This window comes from Pogoniulus pusillus, chromosome 27 (assembly GCF_015220805.1).
Source record: "Pogoniulus pusillus isolate bPogPus1 chromosome 27, bPogPus1.pri, whole genome shotgun sequence".
Classification (NCBI taxonomy): Eukaryota; Metazoa; Chordata; class Aves; order Piciformes; family Lybiidae; genus Pogoniulus; species Pogoniulus pusillus.
The window spans coordinates 3393875-3413601 of NC_087290.1; the positions used below are offsets into that span (position 1 = coordinate 3393875).

The 19727-nt window shown below is 53.1% G+C and overlaps 1 protein-coding gene across 9 annotated transcripts in view; it reads right to left on the minus strand.

Moving 5' to 3' along the window:
- Window positions 1–19727, minus strand: part of TSPOAP1 (TSPO associated protein 1) — a 96880-nt gene that overhangs the window by 12017 nt on the left and 65136 nt on the right. For 5 of the 9 annotated variants that reach the window (XM_064166183.1, XM_064166181.1, XM_064166177.1 and 2 more), the window contains 11 exons: window positions 18078–18229; window positions 14779–15351; window positions 10348–10650; window positions 9930–10112; window positions 5949–7061; window positions 5187–5325; window positions 4457–4608; window positions 4103–4271; window positions 2597–2668; window positions 2186–2224; window positions 504–607 (listed from right to left, as the gene is read on the minus strand). In XM_064166183.1, coding sequence (XP_064022253.1) covers window positions 504–607; window positions 2186–2224; window positions 2597–2668; window positions 4103–4271; window positions 4457–4608; window positions 5187–5325; window positions 5949–7061; window positions 9930–10112; window positions 10348–10650; window positions 14779–15351; window positions 18078–18229 — 2999 coding nt within the window. The remainder of the gene's footprint in view (window positions 1–503; window positions 608–2185; window positions 2225–2596; window positions 2669–4102; window positions 4272–4456; window positions 4609–5186; window positions 5326–5948; window positions 7062–9929; window positions 10113–10347; window positions 10651–14778; window positions 15352–18077; window positions 18230–19727) is intronic. The other 4 variants (XM_064166179.1, XM_064166178.1, XM_064166185.1 and 1 more) reach the window with 4 other exon arrangements.

A 19727-nucleotide genomic window follows, 5' to 3' on the forward strand; every position in this document is an offset into this window, starting at 1 on the left:
GGCTCAGCCTCCACTCAGGGAATTGTAGAGAGCCAGAAGGTCTCCCCTCAGCCTCCTTTTCTCCAGGCTAAACGACCCCAGCTCCCTCACTTGCTCCTCACCTTAAGGAGGCTTTTTCTTTCACCAGAGTGTGCCCTGAATCATTTGCTAAGAGCAGGAGCTGCTTCCTGCTGCTCACATCTGCTTAGCTCCTGGTCATTCAGTAGAGGATGCTCACACAGGTTCACTGTGACACATGCTGAAAATCAGCAGGGGTTTATTGCTTCCAGTGCTTCACAGATACCTGAACACTGCTACCAGAGAATGCAAGAGAGCACATCAGCAAACTTTACACTTTCTAACTTCAGGGAACCCCTTTTCAGCAGCAATAGCACCCAGCTGGAACTGTCTCTGTTGTGACCAAAGTCCAAAGTGTCTTGGGATAGAAGGGGAAAAAAACAAACCCAATCCAAACAAAGAGAGGAGCAATAAACTTCTAAAAGCAGCCAGCAGCTGGTGGCTACCTCAACATCTGCATTTGGAGAGCTCTCCTTAGGGTTATAGTCAAAGACAGCCACCATACTTCGAGGAGCCAGCAGCTCAGCTTCAAAGTCTTTATGTTTCTGTCCTGCATGACAAAAAGAAACCAAAATATCCTCAGTTGGAAGTTCTAGGACAAGATCCCAAATCACAGCAAGTCCTCCCTCATCCTGCAAGTGGGCTGAGCCAAAGAGGGGGGAAGTGAATAGGAGAAAGAGGCTTTAGAGAAGGCTGGGGAGGGACTATTGACAAGGTCCTGTGATGACAGGATGACAGGCAATGGGTTTGAACTGGCAGAGGGGAGATTGCAACTGGGTGGTAGGAAGAAGTTGTTTGCAGTGAGGGTGGTGAGACACTGGCACAGGTTGAGGGTGGTGAGACACTGGCACAGGTTGCCCAGGGAGGTGTTCAAGGCCAGGTTGGATGAGGCCTTGAGCAACCTGTTCTAGTGGGAGGTGTCCATGCCTATGGCAGGGGGTTGGAGCTGGATGATCCTTGAGGTCCCTTCCAACCTAGGCCATTCTATGATACTATGACTAATAAAGTAGTTTTCTGATCTCCTGTAGCAACTCACAAGCACAAAAGAGGGACATCTGCCCATGCCACCATCCTGGTGTCATAGAATCAAGCAGGTTGGAAGAGACCTCCAAGCTCATCCAGCCCAACCTAGCACCCAGCCCCAACCAACCAACCAGACCATGGCACTCAGTGCCTCATCCAGGCTTTGCTTCAACACATCTGGGGATGACAACTCCACATACATGAATGTTTTATTCTAGATTTTCTATTTATAGACACATAATAATAGATACTATACACCCTGGCCACACCTTCACCCTTCCCCATCCCATCTGCCTCCTTTCCACCTTTTTTTCCCCTCTTTTAATCTTTTATATATATATATATATGTAGAGAGAGAAGACAGTAGTCTGTTCATAAGGTTCCAAATGGACATTTCTCCTCCCTCCAGGCAATGTTCTGCTATTGAGCTCCAAAATTTAACCTCCAAGTGCTAGGGGAACAGCAAGAGCCCTGGAGAGCATTGACTGGCAGCCTGGCCACAGCAGCACAGAGCTCGGCACAAAGGGCTTCATCGTGCAGGGAGCAGGCTGCACCTTCACACTGGATGGACTAAGCAAGGGGATTGAAGGCTTGGCCTCTCTGGTCATCAAGAGATGATTGTGCATCTAAGCAGAGTGAGCACCTTCTCAAGGGACTTTGGATCTGAACAACTGAGGCATCAGCTGAGGAAGAGATTTCTCTGCTGCTCCAAAACACAAACATGTGCAGCCTCCACCTTCAGAGACTCCCTGTTTAGCCTGGATACCAGGAACAATTTCTTTGCTGGAAGTAGCCAGGCATTGGAACAGGCTGCCCAGGCAGGTGGTGGAGTCCTCATCCCTGGAGGTGCTCAAGAAACCTGTGGCCATGGTACCTGGGGCCATGGTGGCGTTGGGGTTGATGGTTGGACTGGATGATCTTGGAAGGCTTTTCCAACCCAAACAACTCTATGACTCTGCATCCACTACTGAAGACTTAAACCTCTTCTTTTGTGAGAATGGCAATTTCCTTCCAGCACAGGGATCCTGCACTGGCCCCTGAGTACCAACACCTCTGTATTACTAACATGCATTACCTGCTCAGAGAAAGAAAGATCAATTCTCACCTGGAGGAGATTTATACTTCTCCTGCTTATCCAACCCTGCTGGAGCAAGAAAAGATCTCATCAGTGAGAGTTCACCTTGCAACAGTGACCACACCTCACACTTGACAAACACCAACAAAAAGAATAAAGACCAAAGCAGCAAACAACAGAAGCAAACTGTTCATGCACCTCAAAGCCTACACCAGACCCATGGACCTTAACAAGAAGCAGAGGTCAAGCTCCAAAACTAACCAAAGGCATCACTGCTGTTAAAAACTCAACAGCAGCACAGGGAGGGCTTCTCTTTCCACTTCCTAGCAGCAGTACAGAGACAAACCTCAGAGTGTCCCTGTGAGCAAGTGGTAACAAACTCACTGCAGCTTTGGAATGCTATTGCAAAACCCAAAAGAGGAAGCAGTGGCTGACACAGACCTTTCTTGGAGCGCCTGGGTTTTGGAGGAGGACCAGTTTGGCGGCGTGGAGGTGGAGAAAATGTGCCATTTCCTTCATAAAAAACCAGAAACAAAACAAAGAGCAAATAAATAGACAAGAGAAACAGACAGTGAATGGAGAGTGCAAAGCATCTGGAAGAGTGAACAGGCAGCAGAGCAGCTGGAGGTGCCTCCTCTGGGAAGCAGGCAGGTTTGCATGGGCAAAGCTCAGGTCTCTGTTCCTTCTACGTGGACTCAGACAAGGCATGATCCACATCCCACACACACAGAGGATCTCTGCTCATCAGCCATAGCACAGGACACAGCAGACAAACTTCCTTCTGCTTCCTATTTCAGAAGAAAAGAAACCCTTGTACCACTAACAGCTGCAAAGTGGCAGGTGAGGAGCACCCAAGCAGCTCACTGTGGTGAGAAGGGATTCACAGATTGCAGTGGGTTGGAAGGAAGTCTTCAACTACCTGAAGGGTGGTTGTGGCCAGGAGGAGGTTGCTCTCTTCTCTCAGGTGGCCAGCACCAGAACAAGAGGACACAGCCTCAGGCTGTGCCAGGGGAGATTTAGGCTGGAGGTGAGGAGAAAGTTCTTCCCTGAGAGAGTCATTGGACACTGGAATGGGCTGCCCGGGGAGGTGGTGGAGTCGCCGTCCCTGGAGCTGTTCAAGGCAGGACTGGACGTGGCACTTGGTGCCATGGTCTGGCCTTGAGCTCTGTGGTAAAGGGTTGGACTTGATGATCTGTGAGGTCTCTTCCAACCCTGATGGTACTGTGATACTGTGAACTCTCAAAGGGGCATCTTGTCCAACTGCCCTGCAGTCAGCAGGGACACCTCCAACTAGAGCAGGCTGCCCAGGGCCACACTGAGTCTGCTCTTGAATGTCTCCAGAGATGGGGCCTCAAGCACCTCCCTGGGCAACCAGTTCCAGTGTCTCCCCAGCCACACTGTGCAGAACTTCCTCCAGATGTCCAACCTTAATCTGCCCTGCTCCAGTTTCAAATTACTGCCCTTTGTCCTACCCCACAGGCTCTTCTAAACAGTCCCTCCCCAGCCTTCCTGTAGGTCCCATTCAGATAATGAAATGCCTGAGGTCTCCCTGAAGCCTTCTCTTCCTCAGGCTGAACAGCCCAAACTCTTTCAGCCTTTCCTCAGAGCAGAGATGCTGCAGCCCTCTGATCATCTTTGTGGCCCTTCTATGGATCTGTTTCAGCAGGTCCATGGCTGACATTAGGCACCCAGCAGCTCCAAATGCAGCCTTGGGCAGTGCTGTGCTGCAGCACTCAGGTATGAACACAGACCTCACAACACCTGCTTCCCTCAGCCATCCAGACCTACTCCCTCAGCCATCCACTGAACAAGCTTTCAGATCCTGGAGCCCAGACCTAGAGATCATTTTGGTGGGCTGAGCTAGGCAGCATGACCGAGCCTTCCATGCTCAGTGAAGAAAGATGCTGTCAGTAGCAGCCCAGCAGGCAGGGAAAGCAGACACAGTACCTATGCTCTCCATCGGGGTGTCAGCAGGCAGGAACCCCTGCTTCAGGAGCTGCTTCTTGATTTCACTGCTCTCCACTTGGACTTCTGACACCATGTTGCAGGGAATGTATCCCTCCCTCCCTGCACATTCCCCCCTGTAAAAGCCATCAGCATCCTTGTCTCCAAACACCTGCAAGGGAAAAGCCGGGTCAGGGAGGCTGTTGAGGCTACAGGGACTGAGATGCACAGAGAAGGGACAAAAGGAAGCTAAGGAAACTCCCAAAACAGAGGAGTCTCTGCCTCCCAAGGTTTATGCTGTCCCTGGAACATCAGATACACACAGAGTAGGAGATGCTCACTAAGGTGTGCTCTTACTTTCAGGATTTGTCCTTCCTTAAATGGAAGCTCCTCTTCTGCTGCATCAGGGTTAGGAGACATGGAAACAGGGTCGTAGTCAAAGAGAGCCACAAATATTCTAACACCATCATCTTTACCACAGGTTTCTGAAGCAGTGCTCCTTGGAGGATCTGTGTGCAGACAGAGGACACACCACAGAACACAGGCTTGGTTCAGTTGGAAGAGGACTTTAAGATCATTCAGTCCAACCAGCAACCCAACACCAACCAAGGCAAACAAACCATGTCCTCAAGTGCCATGGCCACACACTCCTTGAATGTCTCCAGGGATGGGGACTCCACCATTGGCCTGTGCCAGGCCCTGACCACTCTTTCCATCAAGAAAGGTTTCCTAAGATCCAGCCTAAACCTCCCCTGCACAATTTCAGGCCATTTCCTCTTGTTCTATCACCTGATACTAGGCAAAAGAGCCCAACCCCCACCTGGCTCCAACTTCCTTTCAGGTAGCTGCAGAGAGCAATGAGGTTTGCCCTCAGCCTCCTTTCCCCAGGCTGAACACCCTCAGCTCCCTCAGCCGCTCCTCACCAGCCCTGATCTCCAGACCCTTCACCATCCTCACTGCCCTTCTCTGGGCACACTCCAGAGATGATGTCAGTCCCATTTCCCTGCCTGGCTCAGATGCTGTTAGCCTCTCCCCTGCCGTTTCCAACAGCCTCCTGCTGCCCAGCTCTCTGCCCCTCACCACTCACCTGGACTGGAGAGCAAAGGTTTCTGCATTTGGCCTCTTCTTATGCTCTTGCTCACTCTTCGGCTGGGACCCTGCCAGGCAGCCGTGCCAGGCAGCTCCTGGATCTTAGTTTCTCCCCTAGGATCTTTACTACCGGATGCCTGCAACAGGAGAGTTAAGCAATCAGAGAGTTAGTAGCAGCCTCTGCCTTACGCCCGGCGTGAACAGCGCTCAGCCCAAACGCACTCCACAAAGAGCAGCGCATCCAAATGCAACATTCCTCTTCTGGGACACTGCAGAGCTGCAAACACACCCAGGGGGCTGGCAGAGACAAACTAAGGAGAGGCAGGCAGCCTGCCAGGCACCACCGACCAGCCCCTCGGGGAGGCAAGGACAGGAGAGTCATCAGCTACAACAAAGCTTTCGCCAAGGGGCTTATTTCAAGTGGGGGAGGGGGGGGGGTGGGGAGGAAGGGGAGAAGGTTTGCATTTGGGTCCCTCAGCCTCCTGCCGTGGGGAGGAAAGGCCAAAGTGTGAAAAGGAATACTGCATCGGTGCCACTCGGTCAGTCAGCAGGAAAAGCAGAAGCAGCTAATACAAGAAAAGCCATGGAGCAGCAGAGAGCTACAGAATCTCTCAGGTATCTTCCCCAGACAATCCTAGAGGAGGGCTCCTTCCTCTGGACAACACGGAACAAAGCAAGAGACAAGGCAGGCCAGGGAAGCAGAGGGAAGCTAACGCCACTGCAAGCTGCTTCAAAGCCAGAATAGGAAAAGTCACCCAACCCTTTTGTGCAAGGAGGTGCTACGTATCCCCTTCGAAGGATGTTGGAGCCTCCTTCTCCAGCCAGGTGACTTACAGTCCAGCTCCCAGCCCTGCTCCTCAGAACTGCTCTCACATCTCTGCGCCTCCTTCTCCCGGCTCAAGTATCGCAGGCGCTGGCGCGGAGAGCCAGCCCACTCCATGCTCTGCTCTTCCAGCATCTCCAGCCTGGTCAGCTCCCTTCTGCCATCCGTGTGGGCGACCTCAGATCGATCGGAGCAATCGCTCCAGTCCCCCTGGCAGCTCTGGGACCTTTCTGGCCACCGCCTGCTCTCGGGGGGGGATGCACAGGTCGAATCCTGGTCATCTTCGGAGTCATACTCGATGTCTATCTCCAGGCTCCTGGGGCTGCAGCAGCCTGTGGCCATCCCGGCAGGTTCTGCAAACCCTGAACCCGCTGCCTTGGGGTGGTTTTTCCGTAAGCTGCCTTGCCTGGCCCGGCTGTACACATCAAACCCCTCCTTACCGCCAGCACTGCTCACGACGTTCAGCTCCTCCCTGAGGCTAGGAGCTCTGTATAAGCCACTTCCCATCTGGCTGCAGTTGCCCAGCAGGCGACTGCAGTGCTCCGTCGAATCGTTCTGTCTCTTCCTACCCATCTCAGACCGGCCCCGGCTCTTCTCTTGGTAACTGCTGCCTTTCTTCTTGCTCCAGGTGGGATTCAACCCGCTTCCAGACTTTGGATCGTTCTCCTGGCAGCTCCAGTTTGCCTTCTTCTGGCTCCAGGCCAGCTGGGTAAGGGCAGGGTTCGCAGGGCCAGCATCCCCTCTGCTCTCCCGAGCACCACGCTCCTCCCGCAGAGCCAGATGTGCGCAGCTGTCACTGCCATCCGCCTTCTGAAAGGGCTCCTTGATGTGGAGTGGCTTCTCCGTCCCTCCTGAAGGGTGGGGGTGCGTTTCCGAGGAGTCTTGAGCACCTGCCTTTCCCTCTGTAACACACTTCTCATCCTCCTCTTCATCCTCATCCTCAGTCACCTCAGGGATGCTAAACAATTTCTTGCTGTGGGTCTTCTGCAGCGGCAGCTCAAGTATCCTCTCCAGAATCTCCTCATCGCTGTCAGTATCACAAAGATCCATCTGTACCCAGCCCCCGAGAAAAGCCACAGGCAGGACAAGCAAAGGGAAAAAGAGAGGAAAGAAACATTAAAAAAAGAGAGGCAAAGTGAGAGCTGATTCCCTCCCAGCACAGCAGGATGGAGCGGCGACGGCGGGGGAGGGGCTGCAGCGAAGCAAAGGGGAGGAAGCGAAGGAGAGCAATGGAGCTTCTGGCAAAGGACACTCAGATGGAGCAAAGCAAGGAAGGCCAATGCATGGAAGAGCTCCCTCCCAGCCTCTGCCTCTGCACACACAACTCTCTGCACCACCTCTCGCCCTGCTCACTTGATGCCTCACAGCCTCAGCAGCCCCAGTGCGGTGTGGGGTGACAGGGCAGGAGAGACACAGTTCCTCCAGGGCTGCTCACTGCACTCCAGAGCTCAGCAGGTTCCTCCCTCCACAGGGATGAGTCTCACAGCAGGATCCATGGACTTTTCTTACCTCTCTGTTCTTGCAGTGGAACAGATGGAACTGACTCTGTGCAGCAGGACAGCCCTTGGAGACGTTGCTGCTATAGAAGGCCCTTCCCAGCATCTGTCAAGGTCCAGCTCTACAGCAGTTTACTCTCTGTAAATCCAGGGGCAGAGAGTTGCCACAAATCCCCAGGGAAACCTTTGACCTCAAAGGGGTCACACAGACTTGGATTTCACTTGCAGCTGGGTCAGAGCCTCCCAGGTCAGATAAAACTTCAGGGAAAACACTGCTGGGTTTGACAATTTGTCTTAGACCAACCCTGGAACTGATGTTTTGCCTCTTGCTGTGTGTAAAAACAGTATAAAGAGGTAGAATCCCAGATGATTAAGTGAGGTAGGTTGGACTTATGTTGGAAGATACCTCTGGAGGTTTCCTGCTCAACTCTCCAGACAGTTTGCATCATGTCATTGGTCTCAAAACAGTCACTAGAAGTTCACAAAGCAAATGTAGCTATTAATGGCTTAAGCTACAGGCAGGAGCAGGTTTGTTCAGATCCCTGGAGAAGAGAAAGCTGAGGGGAGACCTTCTAGTTCTCTACAACCCCCTGAAAGGAGGCTGTAGCAAAGTGAGGCAGGGAACAAGTGACAGGGTGAGAGGGAAAGGCCACACTGCACTGCAGGCCCATTCTCCCCACCCAGGAAGCAGAACCCCCTTAAGAAGAAGAAAAGGAGCAGCAGCAAATATGCTGCAGGTACCAAATATACTCCACAATCATCAGACTGTTTGCTGCTGATCACTGCCACTGCCCAGCCCCTGGGCAGCCTGATCTAGTTGGAGGTGTCCCTGCTCACTGCAGGAAGGTTGGACAAGATGACCTTTGAGGGTCCCTTCCAACCTGATGTGAATCTGTGAATGTAGTGCTCCCCAGACTCAGTGTGTTTGTGCTGCAGGCTAGCAGCCACCCAGATCAGCACCAACAAACCAGAGATGTTCTTGTGGCACATGCAAACAACCAGGCTGCTTTCCTGCTATGCAGGCTTACCACATTTCCTGCAAACCTTTCTCACTTCTCAGTCATTCAACCTCAAAGCCTTCCCTCAGGAATATTCATCTCCACTGCTGTCCCCTGCACAATCACACACCACTTCCCAGCCATGCAGCTTGGAGCTATGGACTTGTCTCAGCTGCTCTGTAGCTTGAACTGTTTGAACTTGGGAGATGAATCAACAAAATCACTCTCAGCTCAGCTCTGTCAGTAGTTGGCAGTTATCAGAGAATGTCATGGGCTGGAAGGGACCTCCAAAGCTCAGCCAGTCCAAGCCCCCTGCCAGAGCAGGAACACCCAGAGCAGATCACACAGGAACACATCCAGGCAGGTCTCCAGAGAGGGAGACTCCACAACCCCCCTGGGCAGCCTGTGCCAGGCTTCTGTCACCCTCACAGGGAAGAAATTCCTCCTCATGTTTCCATGGAACTTCCTATGCCTCAGCTTCCACCATTGCCCCTCATGCTGGCATTGGGCATCACCCAGCAGAGCCTGGCTGCAGCCTTTACCCTTTACATCTTTACAAAGACGAATGAGGTCCCCTCTCAGGCTCCTCCTCTCCCAGCAGCACAGCCCCAGCTCCCTCAGGCTCTCCTCATAAGGAGGATGTTCCACTCCATCACCTTTGTGGCTCTCTCTCAAGCAGTTCCCTGAGGTCCTTCTTGAACTGGGGGGGCCCAGAACTGGACACAGTACTCCAGATGTGGCCTCGGCAGGGCAGAGTAGAGATGGAAGAAGAACCTCTCTCGACCTACTAACCACAGCCCTTCTAATCCACCCCAGGATGGCATTGGCTTTCTTGGCCACTGGCTCATGGGCAGCCTCCCACCCACTATGCCTCCCAGGTTCCTCACTTGCTGCAACATTTGAGCTGCAGAGGCAGGGAGGGCTCTGCTCCTACAGACCAACCATTCCTACAGACAGCACCAAGGTGTAAGCAAAAGAATCTGCACTCAGTGATTCTTCAGCTGCATCCTGCTGGCAGGACTGGTATGAGATGCTTGTTTTGCCTGAGGAGGGAAGGGCAGGCTGGTGCAGGGCCTGCAGAAGGCTGGACCTCACAGATTCCTGTGTGCTCACTCCTGCTGTCTGCATTAAGAAGCTGATCAATAGGATTGATTTTCAAGCCTGGGTTCCAAAGTTCATGTTACATTGTGTGTTTTTCCAACTCATTAAACCCCGGGTGCATTGATTACACAAACCCACCCTCTAACAAGGAACTTGCCTTTTTACTGTCTGAATACAACACTGGGAGTAAAAGCAGAGCAGGCAGGAACTCAGCCAAGCACTGTTGGGAGTGCTGGGCTCAGACCAGGACCTCCTCCTGTGAGCTGATGACATGGGATGGCTGCACTGGAGCTCCCCAGAAGCATTCCTCTGCTACAAGTTACCTTTTCCCCATTCTCCTGGTAACCTGAATCTCTCTGGTCCCACTTCTTCTCTTCCAGAGCTTCTGAAGACAGTTCATCTTCCTCTTCCTCCTCCTCCAAGATGTCTGACAGGTCAGAACTCCGGCTGTGCTCAGCAAAGAGGGTCAGCTGCCGTCTCCCCATCTCAGACATCTTTTCTTCCTGCTGTTGAAAAGCAAAAGAGATTTCCTCAGGCACTCCAGCAGCACTCTAGCTTCCTCCAGCTGCAGCGTGTCAGGAAGCAGACTGGGCAGCACTCAGGGCAGCCCTGGGGTGTGTGCATGCAGGCACAGGGCCAGGCAGAGCGAGCAGAGACGCTGCAGAGGAGCGACACTTTGGGGTGTCAAACACAACCCACATCCCTCCACGGGCAGAGACATTCCACCAAGGGCAAACAAACCTCTCTCTTCACTCTGGACATTTCTTTTATCACCTCCTTGCCAGGGGACAACTTCAGGAACTCCTGGCAGCTGTTCCCACCCATGCCTGAGTCTTGGAAGGTGTCCTCCGGCCCCTCAGCCTGGCTAGGGGAGGGCAGGGGCTCTGGGCTCAAGTGCTTCTCCTTTGTCTCTTTCTCTCCTTCAGCACTGGGCCCTTTAGGTGCCTCTTCCACAGAGCATGCATGGCAGGTCTCCACATGCAGCTTCAGGCTGCTGTGAGATGGACTTTCCAGCTCTGCTGCTTTGGTTACAGACTGCTCCACCTGGGAAACAAAGCATCCAAAGGTGAGGCCAAACCATGAACCCTGAAGGAGATATCACACAACACTTGTGCACCAAAAGGAGCCTCTGCCACCCCAAACTCTCTGACATGGACACCAGGTGTTCTGTGCTGCTGCATCCACTGGAGAGAGTCCAACAGAGGCTATGAGGATGATTAAGGGACTTAAACATTTCTCCTCTGAAGAAAGGCTGAGAGCCCTGGAGCTGTTTAGTCTGGACAGGAGAAGGCTGAGAGGAGATTTGATCGATGTCTATAAACATCTGAGGGGTGTCCAGGTCAAAGTGCCAGGCCCTTTTGGGTGGTGCCCAGTGATAGGACAAGGAATCACAGAATCCCACAATGTCAGGGGCTGGAAGGGACCTCCAAAGTTCAGCCAGTCCAACCTCCCTGCCACAGCAGCAGCACCCAGAGCAGATCACACAGGAACACATTCAGGCAGGGCTTGAATATCTCCAAAGAGAGAGAGACTCCACAACTGCCCTGGGCAGCCTCTTCCAGGGTCTGTCACCCTCACAGGGAAATCATTTTTCCTCACATTTCCATGGAACTTCCTCTGCCTCAGCTTCCACCACTGCCCCTTGTGCTGTAACTGGGCACCTCTGAGCAGAGCCTGGCTCCAGCCTCCTGGCATTCACCCTTGCACATCTTTCTAAACATGAATGAGGTCACTCCTCAGGCTCCTCCTCTCCAAGCAGCACATCCCCAGCTCCCTCAGGTTCTCCTCATATGGAAGATGTTCCTCTGCCTTCATCATCTTTGTGGCTCTGTGCTGGACTCTCTCAAGCAGCTTCCTGAGGTCCTTCTTGAACTGGACACAGTACTCCAAATGTGGCTTCAGCAGGGCAGAGTAGGGGGGAACAATGGGGACCAGTTGCAACACAGCAAGTTCCACCTCAGCGTGAGGAGAAACTTCTCTGATGAAGGTGCTGGAGCCCTGGAGCAGGCTGCCCAGAATGGCTGTAGAGTCTCTTTCTCTAGAGAGGTTCCAAACTCATCTGGATGTGTCCCTGGGTGGCCTGCACAAGGTGACCCTGCTTTGGCAGGGGGCTGGACTGGATGATCTCTGGAGTCTCTTTCTCTAGAGAGGTTCCAAACTCATCTGGATGTGTCCCTGGGTGGCCTGCCCAAGGTGACCCTGCTTTGGCAAGGGGTTGGACTAGATGATCTCTGGAGTCTCTTATGTAGAGAGGTTCCAGACTCATCTGGATGTGTCCCTGGGTGGCCTGCACAAGGTGACCCTGCTTTGGCAGGGGGCTGGGCTGGATGATCTCTGGAGTCTCTTTCTCTAGAGGGGTTCCAAACTCATCTGGATGTGTCCCTTACCATTCTCTGATTCTACAGTCATGCAGGCAGCTGGAGCTGGGAATTTTGGTCTCCCCCAGAAGAAACCTTTCCCTGCATCAGCTGCAAGCAGGCAGGTGGAGTTCCCACTGCTGCAGCTCTCACACCACACGTGGCTGATGAAACACACTGACAATAACTGGGTCTAGAGCAGCAAGAAGAAAAGGAGCTCAAGCTAAGTAATAAAGTCCTTTTCCACTCTGCCAGAGGAACGTCCTACACATCAGTTTGTACTTTAGCTTGAGCTGGAGGTGAGGACACTACCCTAGAAGTTCTTGGGAGCAGGGAAGACTGGGAAGAAAAAAGGAATGAATGACAAAGAGCACAGACAAAGAGCACAAGGGCACAGACTTGTGGTCAGGTCACCTGGATTGCAGAGTACTGAGGTTTTTTGTCTGTTTCCAGTCAGTTCACTCTGAGAAAACCTCTGGGAGATGAAGACTTAGAACCCTACAAACAAGGAGGGTAAGGCAGATGAGCCTGCACCAACCACTCCTCTCTCCAAGCCTCCCTACCATAAGGCAGCCTCCAGTGTATTTTGCAGTGCTACCCCAGAAGTTCTTGGAGCAGGGAAGACTGGGAAGAAAAAAGGAATGAATGACAAAGAGCACAGACAAAGAGCACAAGGGCACAGACTTGTGGTCAAGTCACCTGGATTGCAGAGTACTGAGTTTTTTTTGTCTGCTTCCAGTCAGTTCACTCTGAGAAAACCTCTGGGAGATGGAGACTTAGAACCCCACAAACAAGGAGTCACAGAATCAGTCAGAGTTGGAAGGGACCACAAGGATCATCTAGTTCCAACCCCCCTGCCATGGGCAGGGACACCCTACCCTAGAGCAGGAAGGTAAAGCAGATGAGCCTTCATCAACCACTCCTTTCTCCAAGCCTCTCTACCATCCACTCCTTTCCCCAAGCCTCTCCACCATAAGGCAGCCTCCAGAGCATTCTGCAGTGCAGCCCAGCCTGCCCCTCCTGTACTAGGCACGTTTGGGGAACATTTACAGGATGAGACCCCTAGGAAGACACAGTCAGGGCCAAGTGTCTAAATGTCCTCTGGGCTCAGGTAACAGCCAGACAGCAATAGATCTCAGGCTTCATCTGATGGCTAGGATCCTTCTGCCCTGTTTCTCTTTGTTGACAGCCAAATGAGGACACACATCTCAAGCAAGAAGGATGATTTCCATCCTGGAAGCACCCAATTTGCTCCACTCAGCACAAAGAAGGCAAAGTGAGCCACTCATGTGGAGCCATCTCCATCAGACATCTAAATGTGGGCAAATGAATCACCACTGAGCTGAGGTACTGTGAGCAGCAAATGAGCAGGCCTTGAGGAACAATGACTACAAGTTTGGCTTCAACAACTCACTTCTCTCTGTTTACCTGGCCTTTGGTCTTGGGCCCACAAAGCTGCTGATGTCCCAGCAGTTATCAGAAGCCTTCCTTGCTTTTGTTTTACTCTGTGCTTTGATGCATCAAGCCTTGCTGAACTGAAGAGTCTGAGCACTCCTCAGAGTGCTCCACATCAAAGACCAGACTGGGAAGATCTTTTTTACCTCAGCTATTACATCCCCCACCACGAGGACCTGCTTCTCACAGCATCTTCTAGGTCATTTACCTGTTCTCTTGTGGGACTTTCAGACATCTTCAGCACTACCCTAAGAAAGCCCTGAAAGCACTTCCCTACCCTACAAGGTTCCAAACACCCCCTGGCCAGTTCCTCTCCAGACATGACTTCCTCACCCTGCAGTCCACCAAGGTGCTCACTGTGCCAGTGTCAGCTCTGCCTTGAGCTCCACCAGGCTGGAGAAGACTCCTTCAAATCAGACTACCCTTGCCACCAGCACCAGTGGGAACATCTTTCTCACCTTCTATCTGCTCTGCTAACTGTTCCCAATCTGCCTGCACAGGTGGTCAAGACTCATCTGCTCCGGCGGGAGCACAGCAGCAGCACTCTGCTGCTTTGCTGACTGATGGATAACAGCCAAAAGGCAAGAGTAGGGCACAGAAAAATGCCCAGTGGCATTTTGTTCCATTTCCCAACATCACAGAACCATTGAGCTTGCAGGAGACCTCTAAAACCATCAGGTCCAACCATCAACCCAACACCAGCACAGCCACTGAACCACAGCCCCAAATGCCATGCCCACAGCTCTCAAACACCTCCAGGGATGATGACTCCATGTCCCTGGGCAGCCTGTGCCAATCCCTGACCACTCTTGCAGCAAAGAAGTTGTGTCTAATACCCAATCTAAACCTTGCCTGGTACAACTTGAGGCCATTTCCTCTCATCTTGTCATATCTCAGAGAAGAGACTAACCCTTACCACTCTCCAACCTCCTTTGAGGGAGTCCTAGAGAGCCAGAAGGTCTCCCCTCAGTTTCCACTTCGCCAGACTAAACAATCCCAGTTCCCTCAGCTGCTCCTCACCAGGCCTATTTTGCAGACCCTTCACCAGCTTCACTACCTTTCTCTGGAACTGCTCCAGCCCCTCAATGTCCTTCTTGGAGTGAGAGGCCCAAAACTGAATCCAGTACTTGAGGTGTGGCCTCACCAGTGCTCAGTACAGGGAGACAATCACTGCCCTGCTCCTACTGGCCACATCATTGCTGATCCATGCCAGGATGCTGGTGGCCTTCTTGGCCACCTGGACACACTCTGGCTCATGTTAGCTGCTGTCAACCAAAATCCTTTTCTACCAGGCAGTTTCCAGCCACTCTGTCCATGCATGAGGCACAGAAAGCACTGGGCAGGAGATGTAAGCACTCACCTGCACCTTCAGCCCTTTGCTCAGGCTCTGCAGTTCTGCTTCTCTTGAAGGCTCCATGCCCTGCCGGGATGGCACTGAGCTGCCAGCTTGCTGAGGAGGCAGAGTCAGGCATTTCTGGTCTTGTGCAGTGTCCAGTCCCTGTGGGGCAGTGCCTACAGCCTGCACCAAGGAAGCACTGGGAGAGGAGAGGTGCGGTGGCAAAGAGGCTTTCTCTGGCAGCGCTGGTGCCGAGCTGTGGCAGCTGGAGGAGGGATCAGTCAATTTGGCATCTGAGCTTTCCGAGGGAACTTGCTGTCTGAGCAGGTGTGAGGCTGGGCTGCGTGCAGGCAGGCAGCCCCTGGGGTCTCCACGGGGCACTCTGGAGGTAAAAGTGGTAGAGAGAGCAGAATCTGACGGGGCAGGGCACTGAGAGGCTCGCAGGAAGACCGAGGAAATCCGAGCTGGAACTGAATCCACAGACTCCCCATACAGGGACATGGTTCTCACCGACACCTCCCTGCACACCTGGAACATCTGAAGCTGGGACAAGTCCACCAGCACACTGCCAGCTGTTGGAGAAGTAACTTCTATTGCCTGCAAGCAAAAAAACCAAAGAGGGAGTCAACATTTCTTGTGCACAGCTCAGCCCTGCTGAGAATGACAATTCTTGAACCCAAAGCTAATCACAGAATCAGGCAGGGTTAGAAGGGAGCACAAGGAGCAGCCAGTGCCAAACCCCCTGCCATGCCCAGGGACACCCTACCCTAGAGCAGGCTGCACACAGCCTCAGCCAGCCTGGCCTCAAACACCTCCAGCCATGGGGCCTCAAACACCTCCCTGGGCAACCCAGTCCAGCCTCTCACCACTCTCCTGCTCAACAAGTTCCTCCTCACCTCCAGCCTCACTCTCCCCACCTCCACCTTTGCACCATTCCCCCCATCCTGCCATTCCCTCACAGCCTAAAAAGTCCCTCCCCAGCTTTTTTGGAGCCCCCTTCAGATCCTGGCAGGCCACAAGAAGGTCACCTGGGAGCCTCCTCTGCTCCACCCTGCACAGCCCCAACTCTTTCAGTCTGTGCTCACAGCAGAGCTGCTGCAGCCCTCTCAGCATCCTCCTGGCCCTCCTCCGGACATGCTCCAGCATCTCCACAGCCCTCTTGGAATAGTGGCTCTAGAACTGGATGCAGTATTCCAGGTGGGGTCTCAGCAGAGCAGAGGGGGAGAATCCCCTCCCTGGCTCTCAAATCATAGCTCACAAAGCTCTTGAGAGCAGAGCTGCAGAACTGTCACCTCCCTGCACACTATCAGTGAAAAGAATTGTTACCATGAGCAGCTGAGAAACTGGATATGCTCTAAAGCATGTCTACACTCTCTCCTACTCCAGACTTTAATCCCTCTGTTCCCTGACTTGTCTTGGTTGGGGTTCTTTGCTTTCCTTCCCAGGCTCCTCCTTTTTTGACCTGTGTGGAGGATAAAGCATTTCCATGAGAAAAGAGCAACCACCCAAGACAGCACTGCTCAGATTTGGACTGTGCTCCTCCAAAGAGCTGGGGCTTGCCTCTCCCATGGCCAGTGGCACAACATCCTCTGTACAGAAGACCAAAGGCCATTTCTTATATGGCATGTCCTTGGAGGCTCTTTACCAGTATTCATCCTGGACCCTGAGGTGTTTGTACACCTCTCCCTTTGCCTGCCTCTAACTTAGGAAAGGGCTGGAGAACTTCACCTCACTCTTCACAGCCCAGAAACAAGCCCCACATGGTGGCAAGGTTGTGTGCTTGTACTGTGACTATGTCCTGTGGACTCATTGCTCATTGTGTTCATTGCTTCCCCAAGGCCCAGACTAGTGTCTGGTGACACCAGTGGCCATGGACCATAGAATCCTAGAATGGGTTGGGTTGGAAGGGACCTTAAAGATCATCTATTTCCAACTCTCCTGCCATGGGCAGGGACACCTCCCACTAGATCAGGTTGCTCATCCAACCTGGCCTTAAACACCTCCAGGGTGGAGACATCCACAACCTCCCTGGGCAACCTGTGCCAGTGTCTCCCCACCCTCATTATCAAGAATTTCTTTCTAATACTCAGTCTAAATCCTGCTTTGCTAGTGAAGGGTCCTGCCACAGGAACTCTCCTGTCTTAGTTACATCAGGAACACACCAAAACCCAGACAGCTGCCTAGTTTGGTGGCCATTAGTCAAAACAAATAGCCCAAGCACTGTCTCTTCTCTGGTATCACTCCTTTCCAGACCAAGGATCCTGCTCAGTATCTTTACTGATGATCTGGATGAGGGGACTGAGTCCAGTAGCAGTAAGTTTGCAGATAATATCAAGCTAGGAGCAGCTGAGGAGCTGTTGGAGGGTAGGAGAGCCCTGCAGAGGAACCTGCACAGGCTGCATGGGTGGGGAGAGGCCAATGGGATGAGATTGAACAAGGCCAAGTGCAGGGTTCTACACTTTGGCCACTACGACTCCAAGCAGCACTACAGGCTGGGGCCAGAGTGGCTGAGAGCAGGCAGGCAGAGAGGGAGCTGGGAGTGCTGGGAGAGAGGAGCTGCAGAGGAGGCAGCAGTGCCTAGGTGGGCAGCAGAGCCAATGGCATCCTGGGCTGGCTCAGGAGCAGTGTGGGCAGCAGGACAAGGGAGGTTCTTCTGCCCCTGTGCTCAGCACTGCTCAGGCCACCCCTGGAGTGCTGTGTCCAGTTCTGGGCTCCTCCATTGCAGAGAGCTGTTGAGGTGCTGGAAGGTGTTTGGAGAAGGGCAGCAAGGCTGGGGAGGGGCCTGGAGCAGAGCCCTGTGAGGAGAGGCTGAGGGAGCTGGGGGTGTGCAGCCTGCAGCAGAGGAGGCTCAGGGCAGAGCTCATTGCTGCCTGCAGCTGCCTGCAGGGAGGCTGTAGCCAGGTGGGGTTGGGCTCTGCTGCCAGGCAGCCAGCACCAGAAGGGGACACAGCCTGGAGCTGTGCCAGGGCAGGTCTAGGCTGGATGTTGTTAGGAAGTTCCTGGCAGAGAGAGTGATTGGCATTGGAATGGGCTGCCCAGGGAGGTGGTGGAGTCTGTGTGGCTGGAGGTGTTGAAGCCAAGCCTGGCTGGGGCACTGAGTGCCATGGTGTGGTTGGTTGGTTGGGGCTGGGTGCTAGGTTGGGCTGGCTGAGCTTGGAGCTCTCTCCCAACCTGCTTGATTCTATGATTCTAAGGAATGCCACTGTCTCCTCATGGCATGCTTCATGGATCAAGCTTCCCAAGTCTTGAGGCTCTGCCTCTGCAGCAGCCTGCAGGCATCCCCCCAGCCCAGCCAGCAGCCTGGCACAGAGCCAGCAGCTCACCTTCCGTCCATCCGCATACACGGCGTAGCCTGTGACACGAACCCCGTTGGAAGAGCCCTCAGCATCGATGGTGACAGGCAACCAGCTGATCACCAGGATACCTGGGGAGGGACCAGCTTCCACCTGGACATCCAAAGGAGCATCAGGTGTGCCTGTGAAAGACCAGCAGACAGACAAACTGACAGTAAGGCCTCTTGCTTAGCTGACTATGGCATGAAGTCAGAATCAAAGAGAACATTCCCAGACCAGATTTGCCCCTGCACTAGGACAGCCAAGCTAATCTTGGGGACTGATAGGCAGAACCAGAAGAAAAAGGAGCTGCTCTTGTTCTGGGGGAAGCTTTGATGCACAAAAAACAGAACTCTGCAGAAGTAGCTGAGGCCAAGATGCAGTAACCCTCACAGCAAAGTCATGGCAAACCAGATCTTCCATGCCCTGAGAGGCATGCTGCTCAAATCAGCAAAGGGGGGGATGCCTTCCCAGAGCAAAACCAAACAGAAGAGAACAGAAGGAAAGAAAACCAAAACCATTGAGACAAAACAGTACAGCACCACAGGCTCTGGCACCTAACAAACCTCACTTCCCTTCTCCCCAAGGCCTTGCAGCAAAGGAAGCAGCTCTTCAAGCAGCTCACACACAGCAGCGAGGAGCCTGACTGCTCTGATACCTGCTGTGCTAGTTTGAAGCAGGGTAGAACGTTTTGGTGAGAGGAACTAGATCATAGGCTGTGAAAGGAGAAGAGTGGTGATGTCTACTCCCCTCAGAGTCTTGCTGAAGAAGAAATGAAAACATGAAATAACACTCTCACCATTTTTCACACACTCTGCCTTGGGCTTCTGACTGAGCTGAATCTCCCTAACCTCACCTTCCACTCACCTTTGCTTCTTAACCTCTTGGCTGAACCTCTATTCTTCTTTAGGACTGGGGTAAGGTTGAGAGGGGCAAGGGGAAGGTGCAGGGGTGGTTGAGAGCCCCTCCTGGAGACTCAGGTTTCTGGGAGGGGGAGCACAGCCCTGTGAGGAGAGGCTGAGGGAGCTGGGGGAGTGCAGCCTGCAGCAGAGGAGGCTCAGGGCAGAGCTCATTGCTGTCTGCAGCTGTCTGCAGGGAGGCTGTAGCCAGGTGGGGTTGGGCTCTGCTGCCAGGCAGCCAGGGCCAGAGCAAGGGGCCACAACCTGAAGCTGTTCCAGGGCTGGGTCAGGCTGGATGTCAGGAGGAAGTTCCTGGCAGAGAGAGTGATTGGCACTGGAATGGGCTGCCCAGGGTGGGTGGTGGAGTGGCTGTGCCTGGAGGTGTTCCAGAGGAGGCTGCCTGAGGCACTTGGTGCCAGGGGTTAGCCAATCAGAAGGGTTTAGTGAGAGGCTGGACTCGATGATCCTGGAGGAGGTCTTTTCCAACCTGCTTCATTCTGTGCTCTGTGCTGTGTTTCTGTATCACCTTTTCCCTTGTCTATTTCTGTCTATAACTGTCTATAACTGTCTATACTGTAAACCTCTGCTTGTATATTGTGCTAGCTGTAAATAAACAGCTTCATTTACATTCCCAGAGCCGACTGAGTCTAGTCTGGGTAACTTCTAAAGCGTGGGGGGGGGCGAGAAACACCCAAACCATCACACCTGTGTGCTAGTTTGAAGCAAGCTGGGATGTTTTGGT